Raw genomic sequence first — 17402 nt, 5'->3', positions numbered from 1 at the left:
GGGTGAGTGTGCACACGCACGATGCGGTGCGCACGCACAGAGTGAAGCGCGCACAAGGCGTGCAAGCTGATGAGCCGATAATTTATACCCTTTTTGGCATTGTTTTTACATAGTTTTTAGTATGTTTTAGTTACTTTTTATTATATTTTTATTAGTTTTTATGCAAAAATCACATTTCTGGACTTTACTATGACATTGTATATTTTTCTGTAATTTCAGGTATTTTCTGGCTGAAATTAAGGGACCTGAGCAAAAATCAGATTCAGAGGCTGAAAAAGGACTGCAGACGCTGTTGGATTCTGACCCTCCTGCACTCGAAGTGGATTTTCTGGAGCTACAGATGCCCAATTGGCGCGCTCTTAATCGCGTTGGAAAGTAGACATCTTGGGGTTTTCAGAAATATATAATAGTCTATACTTTGCCAAGATTTGGTGGCCCAAAATGGCGTTCAAACACCCACCTGAGACCTTTTTCTGGAGTAAAACGCCAGAACTGGCACCAGAACTGGAGTTAAACGCCCAAACTAGCACTCAAGCTGGCGTTTAACTCCAAGAATGGCCTATGCACATGAAAGCTTTAATGCTCAGCCCAAGCACACACCAAGTGGGTCCCAGAAGTAGATTTCTGCACTATCTCCACTTAGTTACTTATTTTCTGTAATCCCTAGTAACTAGTTTAGTATAAATAGCACTTTTTACTATTGTATTCAAATCTCTGGATGTTTAGTCCTTAGACATTTGAGGCTGGCCACACAGCCATGCTTAGACTACTTTCTGTTATGTATTTTCTACGGTGGAGTTTCTACACCTCATAGATTAAGATGAGGAGCTCTGCTGTTCTTCATGAATTAATGCAAGTACTATTGTTTCTCTTTCAATTCACGCCTACTTCTCCTCCAAGATATACTCTTGTACTTAATTTAGTTAAGTCAGAATGAAGGGGTGACTCGTGACAATCACCCACTATCTTCGTTACTCGCTTAGCCAAGATTCGCGTGCCTGACAACCACAAGCGGTCTACATGATGTTCAACGTAGTCATTGGACGACAGCTGGAGTATATTCTCTTGGGTCTCTGATCCGCGATTCACATCGTCTCTCCTGACAACAGAGCATCCGAATCTAAGATTAGAACCTTTGTGGTATAGGCTAGAACCATTGGCAGCATTCCTGAGATCCGAAAAGTCTAAACCTTGTCTGTGGTATTCCGAGTAGGATCTGGGAAGGGATGACTATGACGAGCTTCAAACTTGAAAATGTTGGGCACAGTGACAGTTTGCAAAAGGATAAAGATCCTATTCCGATGCTAGTGAAAACCGACAGATGATTAGTCATGCGGTAGCTGTACCTGGTATTTTTCATCCGAGACGAGAAATTCGACAGTTGATTAGCCGTGCAGAGATCGTACCTGGTATTTTTTATCCGAGAGGATCATACAGCTTGCCATGGAAGGGAGCATGCATGATTGGAAGAAGACAATGGGAAAGCAGAGATTCAGAAGCAACAAAGCATCTCCAAACGCTTATCTGAAATTCCCACCAATGAATTACATAAGTAACTTTATTTTATTTTATATTTTATTTATCTTTTAATTATCAAAACCCCATAACCAGTTGAATCCGCCTGACTGAGATTTACAAGATGACCATAGCTTGCTTCAAGCCGACAATCTCCGTGGGATCGACCCTTACTCACATAAGGTATTACTTGGACGACCCAGTGCACTTGCTGGTTAGTTGTGCGGAGTTGTGAAAAGTGTGAATCACAATTTCGTGCACCAAGTTTTTGGCGCCGTTGCCGGGGATTGTTCGAGTTTGGACAACTGACGATTCATCTTGTTGCTTAGATTGGGTAAATTTATTTTATGTTTAAGCTTTTTATTTTTTATTTTCGAAAAATACAAAAAAAAATTAATAAAATTATAAAAACCAAAAAAATTGTGTTTCTTGTTTGAGTCTTATGTCAAATTTTAAGTTTGGTATCAATTGCATTCTTTTAATTTTCTTAAAATTTTCAAAAATTCATGCATTGTGTTCTTCTTTGATCTTCAAGTTGTTCTTAATGATTTTCCTTGTTTAATCTTTAATTTTTCTTGTTTTGTGTCTTTTCTTGTTTTTCTTGTGCATTTTCGAATTATTAGTGTCTAAAGTTTAAAAATTTCTAAGTTTGGTGTCTTGCATGTCTTTCTTTTCTTAAAAATTTTCAAAAATATGTTCTTGATAGTCATCATGATCTTCAAAGTGTTCTTGGTGTTCATCTTGACATTCAAAGTGTTCTTGCATGCATTGGTTGTTTTGATCTTAAATTCTTATGTCTTGTGTCATTTTGTTGTTTTAGTCAAAAATAATATCTTTCTCTTATTTTACTCATAAATTTCAAAATTTTGGGTTGATTTAGTCAAAATTTTTAAATTTTAGTTATTTCTTGTTAGTCAAGTCAAAATTTCAAATTAAAAAAATGCTATCTTTTCAAATCTTTTTCAAAATCAAATCTTTTTCATTTTTCTTTCATTTTTTTTCAAAAATTCTTCAAAATAAATTTTCAAAATCTTTTTCTTAATTTTTATTTCATAATTTTCGAAATCATTGCTAACATTTAATGTTTTGATTCAAAAATTTCAAGTTTGTTACTTTCCTGTTAAGAAAGGTTCAATCTTTAAATTCTAGAATCATATCTTTTAGTTTCTTGTTAGTCAAGTCATCAACTTTAATTTTCAAAATCAAATTTTTTTAAATTTCTTTTTCAAATCTTTTTCAAAATAAATTTCAATCATATCTTTTTCAAAACTTAATTTCAAAATCTCTTTCTAACTTCTTATCTTTTCAAAATTTATTTTTCAAATCTTTTTCAATTAACCACTTGACTTGTTTGTTTTAATTTTAAAAGGTTATTATTTTTTATCTTTTTCAAAATCACCTAACTACTTTTTCACTTCTCATTTTCGAAAACTAACTAACAACTTTTTCAAAAATCTTTTTAATTAATTAATTTATTTAGTTCTCAATTTTATTTTATTTCTTTTCTTAAATTTAGAATTCTAACATATAATCAAAATAAAAACACAAATATTTTTATTTTCTTTTAATTAATAATTCGAACCCTCTCTCCCTCTCTGTGTTCGAATTTTTTCTTCTACCTCATTCTTCTATTCTTCTATTCTTATACTCACATAAAGGAATCTCTATACTGTGACATAGAGGATTCCTTTTCTTTTCTGTTCTCTTCTTTTTCATATGAGCAGGAACAAGGATAAGAACATTCTTGTTGAAGCTGATCCTGAACCTGAAAGGACTCTGAAGAGGAAGCTAAGAGAAGCTAAAGCACAACACTCCAGAGAGGACCTAACAGAAATTTTCGAAAAAGAAGTAGACATGGCAGCCGAACCCAACAACAATGGTGGAGATGCAAGGAAGGTGTTTGGTGACTTTACTGTACCAACTTCCAACTTCAATGGAAGAAGTGAATTACATGGGAGAATCCTATGGAAACATTTACAATTCTTCATGGAGGAATCATCCTAATTTCTCATGGAAGGATTAGCAGAAGCCTAATCAAAGCTTCAATAATAATAATGGTGGGAGAAATAGGTTTGGCAATAGCAAGCCTTTTCCATCATCTTCTGAGCAACAGATAGAGAATTCTAAGCAGAGCCTCTCTGACTTAGCAACCATAGTCTTTGATCTATCTAAGACCACTCTCAGTTTCATGACTAAAACAAGGTCCTCCATCAGAAATTTAGAGGCACAAGTGGGTCAGCTGAGTAAAAGAGTTACTGAAATCCCTCCTAGTACTCTCCCAAGCAATACAGAAGAGAATCCAAAGAGAGAGTACAAGGCCATCAATATAACCAAAGTGGCCGAACCTATAGAGGAGGAAGAGGCAGTGACTTCCAGTGAGGAAGACCTTGTTGGACGTCTACTAACCAATAGGGAGTTCCCTAATGAGGAACCAAAGGAATCTGAGGCTCATACAGAGACCATAGAGATTCCACTGAACTTACTGTTGCCATTCATGAGCTCTAATGAAGATTTTTCCTCTGAAGAGGATGAAGATATTGTTGAGGAGCAAGTTGCTCAGTATCTAGGAGCAATCATGAAACTGAACGCCAAGTTATTTGGTAATGACACTTGGGAGGATGAACCTCCATTGCTCATCAATGAACTGAATACCTTGGTTCAACAGAAATTACCTCAGAAGAAACTGGATCCCAGAAAGTTCTTAATACCTTGTACCATAGGCACCATGACCTTTGAGAAGGCTCTGTGTGACCTGGGGTCAGGGATAAACCTCTTGCCACTCTCTGTAATGGAGAAACTAGGGATCTTTGAGGTACAAGCTGCAAGAATCTCACTAGAGATGGCAGACAAATCAATGAAACAGGCTTATGGACTTGTAGAGGATGTCTTAGTGAAGGTTGAAGGCCTGTACATCCCTGCTAACTTCATAATCCTAGACACTGGGAAGGATGAGGATGAATCCATCATCCTTGGAAGACCCTTCCTAGCCACAGCAAGAGCTGTGATTGATGTGGACATAGGAGAATTAGTCCTTCAATTGAATGAGGACTACCTTGTATTTGAGGCTCAAGGATCTTCTTCTGTAAACATGGAGAGGAAGCATGAAAAGCTTCTCTCAATACAGAGTCAAACAGAGCCCCCACACTCAACTTCTAAGTTTGGTGTTGGGAGGCCACCATTAAAGCTCTGAGTCTCTGTGAAGCTCTATAAGAGCTCACTGTCAAGCTATTGACATTAAAGAAGTGCTTATTGGGAGGCAACCCAATGTTATTTAATTATATTAAATTTTATAGACATTTGTTTTCCATTGTTATTTTATATTTTCTTTAGGTAGATGATCATGTGAAGTCACAAAAATAGCTGCAGAATTAAAGCGGAATCAAAAACAGCATAAAAAACAGCACACCCTGGAGGACAGGCTTACTGGCGTTTAAACGCTAGTAAGGATAGCAGAATGGGCGTTTAACGCCCATGCAGGCAGCATTCTGGGCGTTCAGAAAAACGCCCAGTAAAGAAGGATTCCTGGCGTTTAACACCAGCCAGGGTATCTGGCTGGGCGTTAAACGCCCAAATAGGCAGTTCAGTGGGCGTTAAACACCAGAATGAATAACATTCTGGGCGTTTAACGCCAGGATGACACAAGGGAGGTAATTTTGTTTCCAATTCGATTTTTTTCAATTTTTCATGTTTTAATTCATAATTTTTTGCATTAAACATATTTTAAACGTTCATCTTTCAATTTCTATTTTCAAAAATTAATAATCTTGCCAATTCTTCTTAATTCTTTTTCAATTCTTTTGAATTCCTTCCAAAACGTTTTCAAAACTTACATATCTTTTCAAATTCTTTTCAACTTTTTTTAAATTTTCTTATATACAGTAATAAGTTTTCAAAATTAATTGCATCATTCTTCTTCTACCCCCTTCTATCTTATTTTGCTCGAAGACGAGCAAACATTCTAAGTTTGGTGTGGAAAAAGCTCTGCTGTTTGTTTTTTCATAACCATTAATGGCACCTACGGCCGGAGAAACCTCTAAGAAGAGGAAAGGGAAGGCAGTTGCTTCCAACTCCGAGTCATGGGAGATGGAGAAAGTCATCTCAAAAGCCCATCACTAGAAAGAGGATAGAGCAAACAAGAGAACCCACTCATGGACCTCAACAAGAGCACTCCATTATCCTCCATGAAATCAGAGAGGACCAAAAGGCCATGAGAGAGGAGCAACAAAGGCAAGGAAGAGACATAGAGGAGCTCAAGCATTCAATAAGATCTTCAAGAGGAAGAACTAGCCGCCATCACTAAGGTGGACCCGTTCTTTAATTTTCTTGTTCTTATTTTTCTGTTTTTTGTTTCTATGCTTTATGTTTTGTCTATGTTTGTGTCTTTATTACATGATCATTAGTGTTTAGTGTCTATGTCTTAAAGCTATGAATGAACTATGAATCCTTCACCTTTCTTAAATGAAAAATATTTTCTGAAAAAGAAAAAGAGGTACATGAATTTTGAAATTTATCTTGAAATTAGCTTAATTATTTTGATGTGGTGGCAATACTTTTTGTTTTCTGAATGAATGCTTGAACAGTGCATATTTTTTATAGTGAAGTTTATGAATGTTAAAATTGTTGGCTCTTGAAAGAATAATGAAAAAAGAGAAATGTTATTGGTAATCTGAAAAATCATAAAATTGATTCTTGAAGCATGAAAAAGCAGTGAAAAACACAAAGCTTGCGAAAAAAAAAGAAATTATATATATATATATATATATATATATATATATATATATATATATGCAAAAAAAAAGAAAGAAAAAAAAGAAAGAAAAAGAAAAAGCAAGCAGAAAAAGCCAATAACCCTTTAAACCAAAAGGCAAGGGTAAAAAGGATCCAAGGCTTTGAGTATTAATGGATAGGAGGGCCCAAAGGAATAAAATCCTGACCTAAGCAGCTAAATCAAGCTGTCCATAACCATGTACTTGTGGCGTGAAGGTGTCAAGTAAAAAGCTTGAGACTGAGCGGTTAAAGTCGTGGTCCAAAGCAAAAAGAGTGTGCTTAAGAGCTCTGGGCACCTCTAACTGGGGACTCTAGCAAAGCTGAGTCACAATCTGAAAAGGTTCACTCAGTTATGTGTCTGTGGCATTTATGTATCCGGTGGTAATACTGGAAAACAAAATGCTTAGGGTCACGTCCAAGACTCATAAAGTAGCTGTGTTCAAGAATCAACATACTGAACTAAGAGAATCAATAACACTATCTGAATTTTGAGTTCCTATGGATGCCAATCATTCTGAACTTCAAAGGATAAAATGAGATGCCAAAACTGTTCAGAAGCAAAAAGCTACTAGTCCCGCTCATCTAATTGAAACTAATCTTCATTGATATTTTTGAGATTTATTGTATTTTATCTTCTTTTTATCCTATTTTGTTTTTAGTTGCTTGGGGACAAGCAACAATTTAAGTTTGGTGTTGTGATGAGCGGATAATTTATACCCTTTTTGGCATTATTTTTACATAGTTTTTAGTATGTTTTAGTTACTTTTTATTATATTTTTATTAGTTTTTAAGCAAAAATCACATTTTTAGACTTTACTATGAGTTTGTGTATTTTTCTGTAATTTCAGGTATTTTCTAGCTGAAATTGAGGGACCTGAGCAAAAATCTGATTCAGAGGCTAAAAAAGGACTACAGATGTTGTTGGATTCTGACCCTCCTGCACTCGAAGTGGATTTTCTGGAGCTACAGAAGCCCAATTGGCGCGCTCTCAATTGTGTTGGAAAGTACACATCTTGGTCTTTCCAGCAATATATAATAGTCCATTCTTTTCCCGAGATTTGATGGCCCAAAATAGCGTTCAAACGCCCACCTGAGACCCTTTTCTAGAGTAAAACGCTAGAACTTGCACCAGAAATGGAGTTAGACGCCCAAACTGGCACCCAAGCTGACGTTTAACTCCAAGAATGGCCTATGCATGTGAAAGCTTTAATGCTCAGCCCAAGCACACACCAAGTGGGCCCGGAAGTGGATTTCTGCACTATCTGCACTTAGTTACTTATTTTCTGTAATCCCTAGTAACTAGTTTAGTACAAATAGCACTTTTTACTATTGTATTCGCATCTCTGGATGTTTAGTCCTTAGACATTTGAGGCTGGCCACACAGCCATGCTTAGACTACTTTCTCTTATGTATTTTCTACGGTGGAGTTTCTACACCTCATAGATTAAGGTGAGGAGCTCTACTGTTCTTCATGAATTAATGCAAGTACTATTGTTTCTCTTTCAATTCACGCCTAATTCTCCTCCAAGATATACTCTCGTACTTAATTTAGTTAAATCAGAATGAAGGGGTGACCCGTGACAATCACCCACTATCTTCGTTACTCGCTTAGCCAAGATCCGCGTGCCTGACAACCACAAGCGATCTACATGATGTTCAACGTAGTCATTGGACGACAGCCAGAGTATATTTTCTTGGATCTCTGATCTGTGATTTGCATCGTCTCTCCTGATAATAGAGTATCCGAATCTGAGATTAGAACCTTCGTGGTATAGGCTAGAACCATTGGCAGCATTCCTGAAATCCAGAAAGTCTAAACCTTGTATGTGGTATTCTGAGTAGGATCTGGGAATGGATGACTGTGATGAGCTTCAAACTTGCAAATGTTGGGCGCAATGACAGTGTGCAAAAGGATAAGGATCCTATTCCGACACTAGTGAGAACCGAGAGATGATTAGCCGTGCGGTAGCTGTACCTGGTATTTTTCATCCGAGACGAGAAATCTGACAGTTGATTAGCCGTGCAGAGATCGTACCTGGTATTTTTCATCCGAGAGGATCATACAGCTTGCCATGGAAGGTAGCACGCATGATTGGAAGAAGACAATAGGAAAGCAGAGGTTCAGAAGCAACAAAGCATCTCCAAACGCTTATCTGAAATTCCCACCAATGAATTACATAAGTAACTTTATTTTATTTTATGTTTTATTTATCTTTTAATTATCAAAACCCCATAACCAGTTGAATCCGCCTGACTGAGATTTACAAGATGACCATAGCTTGCTTCAAGCCGACAATCTCCGTGGGATCGACCCTTACTCACGTAACGTATTACTTGGACGACCCAGTGCACTTGCTGGTTAGTTGTGTGGAGTTGTGAAAAGTGTGAATCACAATTTCGTGCACCACAAGCACTCCCAACAAGGGGCATACAAGTTGGTGTGCGTATACACAGAGTGGTGCGTACGCACGAGACGCAAAATTTACCGATTGTGTACGCACGCACATGCCCTGTTTTTCCAAAAAAATTTCTTTCAAAATCTAAAGTATTGAACCTTAGCTCATGCAAAATTCAACCCCACAACATTCAAAACTTTACAATATCATGATCCCTACCAAAATCAACCTACTAAACTCAAAATTAAACTAATCCTAGCTAGCTAAGATGAACAAAAATGCAATAAACCAAGACTATAAACAAGAAAGGGTAAGAACAATGTTACCATGGTGGGGTGTCTCCCACCAAGCACTTTGGTTTATAGTCTTTAAGTTGGACTTGTTGAGGAGACTCTTGTTAGGGGGGCTTGTGTTTTCACTCCTCCTTAAATCTCCATCCAAGCTTGCACTTCATAGTTCATAGGTCCTCCGGGATCCCATATTCTAGGCATCCACTCACCTTCTTGTTGATTTTTACGCCTCAAGCCGGATGGACAAGCTATCAATTTACCCTTGTAGTACCCCAACACTCTCCGGAATCCACTCAATTGTGCTTCACACCATGCTTGAATCCCAAGGCTTGAATTGGCTTTCTTGATGAGCTTTGGACTCTTTTGGGAACCAACACCGTTCTCTCCACCATGTAACAACCCAAGAAAGATTTTGAGTTGGTAATCCATCTCCAAGATAGCATATTGATGGGGGCCAATGAAGCTCATAGATGAAATTGTCACCCACTCAATGTGCTCTTGGACCGGAATTGCTTCCTCACCAACTTTTTTTTCCTCTTCCCCATCACTTAAGTCATAACAAGTAGGTTGTGAGAAATCTACCTCCATATCTCTTTCAAACTCAATGGGAAGAGGTTCATTAAGATCATTAAGGGGATTGACCAAGGTGGACAAAAAATTATCAATGATGGAATCTACATCTTGATCAATCTCCCTCAACTCTCCCTTTCTCTCCTCCGGCTCACTTATCCCACCTTCCTCCTCTTGTTTCAGTTCATGCTCTAACTCTTCCTCTTTCTCTTGTGGCTCTATTCTCTCGTCTTCACTACAATCTTTAGTTGACCCTTCACATTCCTCAAGAGGAATGCCTTGATCGGATGAGCGAAGTAGGACCAAGTGGCTCACCGCTTCAGCTATGGTGGCCATGAATTGCCCTTGTGTTCTTCGGAACCCTTCTTGCTCTTTGAAGAATGCTTGAAGGTCTTGATGGTCTTGGGCCAAGGGTGGAAAAACTTCACATTGTGGTGAAAGAGGGGTTTCATTGATTGGGAGGAAGGTTGTATATGTGGGAGGTAGTTCATGTTGATGAGTATCTTGAGGTAGTATGTAAGAATGTGGTTGTTGGTATTAGTGTGGTGTTTGAAAATGTGGTGATTGAGGATTATGTTGGGGGTATGAGTCATAGGTATATGGTGGTGGAGGTGCATAATCAAAGTGAAATCCACCATATCCTTGGTTTGGGTATGCATATTGGGGAAGGTTTTGCTCATTGTAGTATATAGGAGGTTGCTCCTTCAAAAATTGATGCTCCAATCCCATGATGCAATCCAAAATTGAAGTTATCAAACCCTACAAAATGATCACAACCATACTCCAAACCAAGAGGGTGATAACTCATAGAGAAAAATATAAAATAAAAACAAAAGACATCAATTAACAAAAGAAACAAAAAGTATCTTTTCACACTATTCACATATTCACAACAACCAAAATTATGGCATTCAATTGCACTAAGTTTCCCGACAACGGCGCCAAAAACTTGATAGAAAGGATTTTGCACCGGTTCGGAATTTCTCAAAAACAAGAATCACTTCGTCGGTAGCATAGTCCAAACCGGCAATTAAATCCCATCAATCAAAGTTTAAAATTTCTAATTCAAATTAACCGAGAGTAATTAAACCTCGGGTCGTCTTCCCTAGGAACTAATGCCTAAGAGCGCACAATTTTGGTTGTGGAAAGCAAAGGGGGTTTCGATGATGAAAGCAAACAATTAAGAGATAAAAGAACGATTCAAAATATTAATTAATAAACTAATAAAGGAATAAAAAAAACTATGTATGTAATATGGACAAGTAAGATTCAAAATTGAGAAAATTGTGGTTCAAAACATAAATAGAACCTTGACTTTGGATGAGTTATGGAATTCCTTCCTTGCCATAACCACAACTATGATAATTATGATGGATTAATCTCACTAATTCTACCCTTAACATCGAAGAGTAAGTCAAGTGAGCATAATTGTTATTAATCCACAAATCCTAGCTAACTTACTAATTACCTTAGTAAAAAGCTAGCGTTAGTTGAAACAATAACAACTAACAACCCAAGAATTATCACTAAATGTCGAACATTATGACTCTAGTAATCCATATACTCATTTTCCCAAGCCAAAGGGTGAAAATCTACCCCATAATCAAAATTGGCATTTCATCAAATACATAGTGGGCATAATCAATAAAACATGGAAAAATTAGGAAAATGATAAAAACTATGAACCACAAATGATCAAAATCAACAAAGGCAACTCAAACAAACATATAATAATCAAGGATCATCAAATTCATCAATTAAAAATCCAAAATTGCAAAACTATATATGTATTGATAAAGGAAATTAAAATATAAGAAAGTGTAGAACAAGTAATGTAATAAAAGAGAAATTAAAGAAATACTTACAATGGAAAATGGCTAGAATCAAAGATCAAAACTTGAACTATAAAATCCTACAAAACCCTAATTAATTTTGAGAAAACCTAAGGAAAACTAACCTAAAAACTACCCTAAAAACTAACTAAGTGTGTAATATAATGTATGGTAGTGTATTGTCCTATATGGGTGTGTTGCTAGCCTCCTTATAAGCTCCAAAACCATCAGAAATGGGCCAAAAAGCCCCTCAAATTGCGAGCCACATGACTTTTCACGTGCAGGGACTTGTGCGTACGCACACCTTCTGATTTTCCTCTTTTGTGTACACACAGAGAGTTGTGTGCACGCACACATGGCTGTGTGCTTCTCCTTTGTTTTCTTCATGTTTCCTCCCACTTGCATGCTTCTCTTTCACTCTTATCAAGCCATTCCTACCTCTTACACCTGAAATCACTCTTCAAAAGCATCAAGGCTTTGAATGGAATGAAAGTGGAATAAAATTAGTTAAATTAAGCATAAAATAGCATGTTTTCACAATTAAGCTCAATTTAGGGAGAGAACACAAAAGTATACTACTTGGATGAATAAATGTGGGTTTATATGATGAAATCCACTCAAATTAATCCAAAATTTATCATCAAATATGGATTCATTATTCTTCATCTGACAAATGTGGAGCTACATCCTAATTGGTTTAATTTTGATTTGCATTTTCCATAGAATTGTTGGCTCCATCATCATCCTGATCATCTTCCAAATCCAATTGATCTAATGTTTCACAAATCAACATAAAAAATAATATAAAACATGTTATAAAGCATACTAAAATCTTAGTTGATCATAATTCATAAATAAATAAAAGCATACCTAAATCATCTAAAGGTGATTGAAGAGACATATTTGCTAGATCATTTCGTAAAGATCAACTTCTTCAGGAGTTAAAAATTGTGGTGAATCTTCCAACATCCATTCCGAATGATTTTCAAATGCATCAAGACAAATTGGATCATAAACTTGCTTTCTCATTTGATCTTCCAATATACTTCGTCACTCTTGTGGTGATTAAAATTTTAAAATAATGCTTTCAACTTAAAATAATCAAGAAAGTACCTTTGTTGTAACCTTAAGTTGTAATGAACATAAACAAGATCATTAAGCTTTTGATGCTCTAACTGCTTCCTCTTCTTTGAGTGAATGTGTTCAAAAATACTCCAATTACGCTCACAACCTGAAGAACTACAAGTTTGGCTTAAAATACGAATCGTCAACTTTTTGCAAATTTGGCGCTCCACAACCATAAGATTCCCACCATTGATCTTAACATAAAAAACAAAAAAAAATAATTTATCACAATCATAAATATCAAATCATAAATACATCACAATCGTAAAAGACCAAAATTTATGAAGAAATTCACTTGGCATAACAGTGCTTCGTTCACAGATTGCAGACAGTCTTCCAAAATCTTGTTCAGCATTCTTAAAGATCCTCATCTCACTTGTCAGCTTAGAATTCAAATTAGGAGTCGTTTTCCTGTGCTTTTCAAATTCTTCAGCATTAAATCGAAAAGCTCGATTTAACCAATAACCAGCGGCATGAAGATTTTTCTTAAGTTGTGCATCCCAACAGGTATCTAAAATCTTCAAATAAGGATCAGTAACCTTCTTTCTTTTTTGAAACCTCTTCACCATTTCTCCTTTAGCCTTATAAATTGCTTGATAAAGAAAACCCATGGCAGCTCTGTCTTCATTATCCACAATACATAAAACACGAACAAGTGGCTCAGTAAGCTTAACAATATCAGTGCATTGACTCCAAAATTCAGAATCCAAGACTTGATCCACAAATATCTTAGCTTTGGCTTCTTTGGAGTAAGTTGAGCTTGTCCATTCTTTAGAGGTCACCATAGCTCTCAAAGGATCCTTTTGAGCCAAAATACTTTGCAAAGCAATGAAAGTAGTGGCAAACTAAGTTGCAGCCAAATGAAGTATTTCCCGCCCACCTGTAAACTTTCTCATCAAGAACAGCATATAGCAATGATTATAGATATACTTGGTGATCATTGAAGCTTGTGACATAGTTTCACTCACTTCTTGTAACTTCCCAATATCTTGAAATATCAGATTAACAGAATGAGCTACACAAGGAGACCAATACAATTTAGGAAACTCAGCCTCCAACAACCTTCCCGCAGCAACATAGTTTGCAGCATTCTCCATTACAATATGCACAACATTCTCAAGACCAACAAATAACGCAGCATCCCTAAACAACTTAAACAAAGCATCATCAGTTTTTAAGACATTAAAAGCATCAACTGACTTTATAAAAATAGTTCCTTTAGGACAATAAGCTAAAAAATTAATCAAAGTACGCCTACAACGATCAGTTCATCCATCGGCCATAATAGTACATCCAATTTGTTTCCAAATCTCACGATAACTATCAATTATTTTCCTCACATCCTCAACCAATTTACTCAACAAATACCCACAGACTCTTGGATAATTTGGCCCTTTATACCCTACATCCATGCTTGCAATAGCATCAATCATTGGCTGATAATAAGCTGAATTAACCGCATTAAATGGAACAAAGGCATCCATCATCCATTTCGCAATAGCAATATCACACTTCTCCATAATTTCTTTGCTTTGAAGAACGTTTTTGATAGTTGGTTGAGCTCTGGGTGTTGTTGCTGATGGAAAATAGGATTGTAATCCTTTGACTTGTTTTCCTTTTCTAGAGCTAGGTGCTGGAACTCCGGATTTTTGTTGTTGTTGCTGCATCTCATTACGTTCGATCTCGTCAAATTCTCTTTCAACTTCATCACAAGCATTATAACTTTCTACATATTGTTCTTGAGTTTTTCTTTTCTTGTTTCGAAACTCTTTAATGCTTTGATGGAATTGGTGTCTCACTACAGCTGGCACCTTTCGACATGACTCAATATCTCCTCCTTTTCCAGCCAAATGAAGATTAAACCGATGAATTCCTCCACCCCTAATAAGCTTCTCACAATATATGCATAACAGAATGGTTTTTCCAGATTCCACAACTTGTTTACAATGCCCCATATAGGATCGGTTTTTGCTCTATTATTGTTTTTTTGGGTTCCAATTGATGCATTAGGAGTTGATCCTTGTTCTTGCAAAGATGGTGTATTCGCAGAAGCCATTCTAAAACAATATGAAGTAACAAAAGTATAAAACAATAATAACCCTAAATTCCCTATTTTCTATTCCCTATTCAGCAAGACAACATTATTCATAACAGCTTCATAATTTCAAGTTTTAACAAGCAGCGCAACAACAGAAATTTCACCTATTCATGCTAGAAATTTCAAGTTTTCATAACAGAACAGAACAACATAACAACATTATTGATAACAACTTCATAATTTCAAGTTTTAACAAGCAGTTATTTCAACAACAGAAATTTCACCTATTCATCCTAGAAAATTCAAGTTTTCATAACAGAACAGAACAATAGAACAACATAACAACATTATTCATAAATCATAACAGCTTCATAATTTCAAGTTTTCAACAAGCATTAGAAGAACAGAGTAAAACATAGGAGAACAATATTCAACTAACCTGTTTGACAGAGTAGACAGCAGAGGACGAAGACGACGGCGGTGGCGCGGCGGCGGCGATGACAAATATGAGAGACAGGGACGAAGGTGAGACAAAGCACTGAAGCAGAGCTGCGGTTCTATTCTATTCCTTGAGACTTCAGGTCGCGGTGAGGTCTTCTAAGGTGAGACGAAGAAGATGACGGCGGTGGCGCGGTGAGTGACGTCGCAATGTGAGGAGGTGAGGGAGGGTTAGCCGTTGTGGATTTGTGGTTATTGGTTAGGGAATTAGGGTTGGGGACCTGGGAAACAGGAATTGGGGGGGGGGGGTTATTCCTTCAAGCTTCGAGTCTCTTTTTCTTTTTTTTTTTTAACCAAAACGACATCGTTTTGGCAAGTGAATAAAAAAAAGCCTTCCAAACCGGCTGGTTGAACAAAAACCACCGATTCTCTAATTTTTATTAGAATTGGTTGGTTCAAATCGGTTCTCAACGATTCTATTCTTTGTCCGGTCATATTCATCAACCGGATCGGTCAAGAATCCGATTTATCGATTTTTCGGTCAAATCGATCTATCCGATCCGGTTCTTACAACTATGTTCAAAATTGTGACTATAGAATAAGTTTTGGATACAGCTTTAAACGTAATTATAAAGTAGGCTAATATCACCATTTAAAATCGTAACCACAAAGCAAGCTAAAATCACGGTTTAAAATCGTAGTCTAAAATATTTGATAGAAAAAATGACAATCGAGATAAAAAGAAAAAAGAAAAAACCTGTAACCTTAGACTAAAAACTGTGGCAATGGATAAAAAAATATTACATTGCAATAATTAAACTAATATATAGCGATCATAAAGGGTCACCTGGCCTTTTATTCACTCAAAGGGCACATTTTGATACAATCCTTTGGCCTAAGTCCACCTTCAAATAATCGAAGTCATGCTAATTATTATATAACACGATAGTCATTATCATTTATCAAACATAATATATCTGCAGCGAATTAATTAGGCGTGTTTCTTAATGTATCATAATATCGTATCGAATAAATGTTCACATTGGTCCCAAAAAAAATTTAGATAGGATATTTTAGTTTTTAATAAATTTTTTATTTTTTAGAAATTTTTAATAATTATTTTTGTTGGATATTTGATCTTTTTATTATTTTAAAGAGAAATTAATTTGTCTTATAATAATATTTTTTCGAATCAAATTATCTTTTAATAAAATTTATTATTAAAATTTATTAGAGAATTATTTATTCAATACACATATTAAAATTTTAATTAAAAGAAAAAAAGAGACTAATATATCTAATAAAAATAATTCTTAAAAATTTTAGGATATAAAATTTGTTAAAAATTAAAATATCTAATCTAAAAAAATTTTGAGACTAATTTGAGTATAAATACATTTTTTTCATTCCAAGATTCTAAAAACTAAACTAGTCATTAAATTGTAAAGTTATTAAGTTAGATGTTCAAAACTTTAAAGATTCGCCTTGTATTGATAGATCAGGATTGGAATCGGAATGCCCTTCTTGATTAGTTAGGAATTTTTAAATTCTTATCTTTCTTTATTATAAAGCAATGTAGTGCTAGACTTCTGAAATGTCATTGATCGCTGGACCAGCTATTTAATCTATTTTTCAATTTTGATCTCTTGTCTTTCTAGCAAAAGAATTGAATTTTGTCTACGAATATCAAATTATGTTCTCATGAATCATTAACTAAAAATCTCATAAGAGAAGAAGAAAAAGGTTCTGGTTTATCGTTTTTCTTCCATTCAAGTCAGCAAGTGGATCAAGAAACTACCGCCCAAGGGTGCTCATAGAGCCGGTCTTCGTTTGCCTAAGATCCTATTATGAGATTGGGAGAAAGTAGAATAACATTTTAGGACTAACGGCCAACTGTAGGTTTAAGATAAAATAGGTAAGTAATTAACCACTGAACATTAAACATACAGTGGACACTCCTGACTGAAGACCATTCACAACAATAATCTATATGCCAGCGAAAAACTTTTAAATAAAAATTCAATTCGTGACGGATTAATTTTTAGCCTGTCGAATTAGGAGATACCGTGAATAACAAATTCTTTTTTTAATTCAATTGAAATTTAATCCGAATTAAATCAGATATAATAAAATAATATATTCATGTATCAAATATATATCTTTTAAAAAATAGTTAAATTTTTTATATTTTATTACAATCCAACTACACATCCAAGCATTTTTGTATCTAAGTCCAATCAAGTATGCCTAAACTCAACAAAAACCACTTTCATTACACTCGCGAGTACACACGTGCGTTTCAATAACGCTTTTTCGTCTTCATCTTCGTCTTCGTCTTCATCTTCATCTCTGCGTTCTTCCTTCTTCTTCTTTGTTTTCCTCTTTCTTTGTCTTTGTATTCCTTCTTCTTCTTCTTTTTCGCGTTCTTCCT

The 17402-nt window shown here is 35.7% G+C and overlaps 2 protein-coding genes across 2 annotated transcripts; both read right to left on the bottom strand.

The window, feature by feature from the left end:
- Positions 1-12067: 12067 nt before the first annotated feature.
- Positions 12068-13280, bottom strand: LOC140179298 (uncharacterized). The gene is made up of 4 exons (XM_072218013.1): positions 12801-13280; positions 12593-12689; positions 12484-12495; positions 12068-12141 (listed from the first exon to the last, which is right to left on the bottom strand). The coding sequence occupies exons 1-4, from the start codon at positions 13278-13280 to the stop codon at positions 12068-12070; spliced, it is 663 nt and encodes a 220-aa protein (XP_072074114.1).
- A 60-nt stretch (positions 13281-13340) lies between these two features.
- LOC112748786 (uncharacterized) lies at positions 13341-14450 on the bottom strand. Its single transcript, XM_025797028.1, has 2 exons — positions 13787-14450; positions 13341-13726 (listed from the first exon to the last, which is right to left on the bottom strand). Exons 1-2 carry the CDS (start codon positions 14448-14450, stop codon positions 13341-13343), a joined length of 1050 nt encoding a protein of 349 aa, XP_025652813.1.
- Between the last annotated feature and the right edge of the window lie 2952 nt (positions 14451-17402).

This window comes from Arachis hypogaea, chromosome 15 (assembly GCF_003086295.3).
Source record: "Arachis hypogaea cultivar Tifrunner chromosome 15, arahy.Tifrunner.gnm2.J5K5, whole genome shotgun sequence".
Classification (NCBI taxonomy): Eukaryota; Viridiplantae; Streptophyta; class Magnoliopsida; order Fabales; family Fabaceae; genus Arachis; species Arachis hypogaea.
Note: the sequence above shows the minus strand (reverse complement) of the source record. Positions and strands in the feature narration are given on the sequence as shown.

What these genes read in the sequence shown, in the direction of transcription:
- LOC140179298 (XM_072218013.1), bottom strand. Translation starts at nt 13,280, where the DNA reads ATGGTGACCTCTAAAGAATGGACAAGCTCAACTTACTCCAAAGAAGCC. An exon ending in CAATCTGTGAACGAAGCACT is followed by an intron (nt 12,690 to 12,800) that starts GTTATGCCAAGT and finishes TTTTATGTTAAG; the next exon opens with ATCAATGGTGGGAATCTTAT.
- LOC112748786 (XM_025797028.1), bottom strand. Translation starts at nt 14,450, where the DNA reads ATGGGGCATTGTAAACAAGTTGTGGAATCTGGAAAAACCATTCTGTTA. An exon ending in GATTTGGAAACAAATTGGAT is followed by an intron (nt 13,727 to 13,786) that starts GTACTATTATGG and finishes TTAATTTTTTAG; the next exon opens with CTTATTGTCCTAAAGGAACT.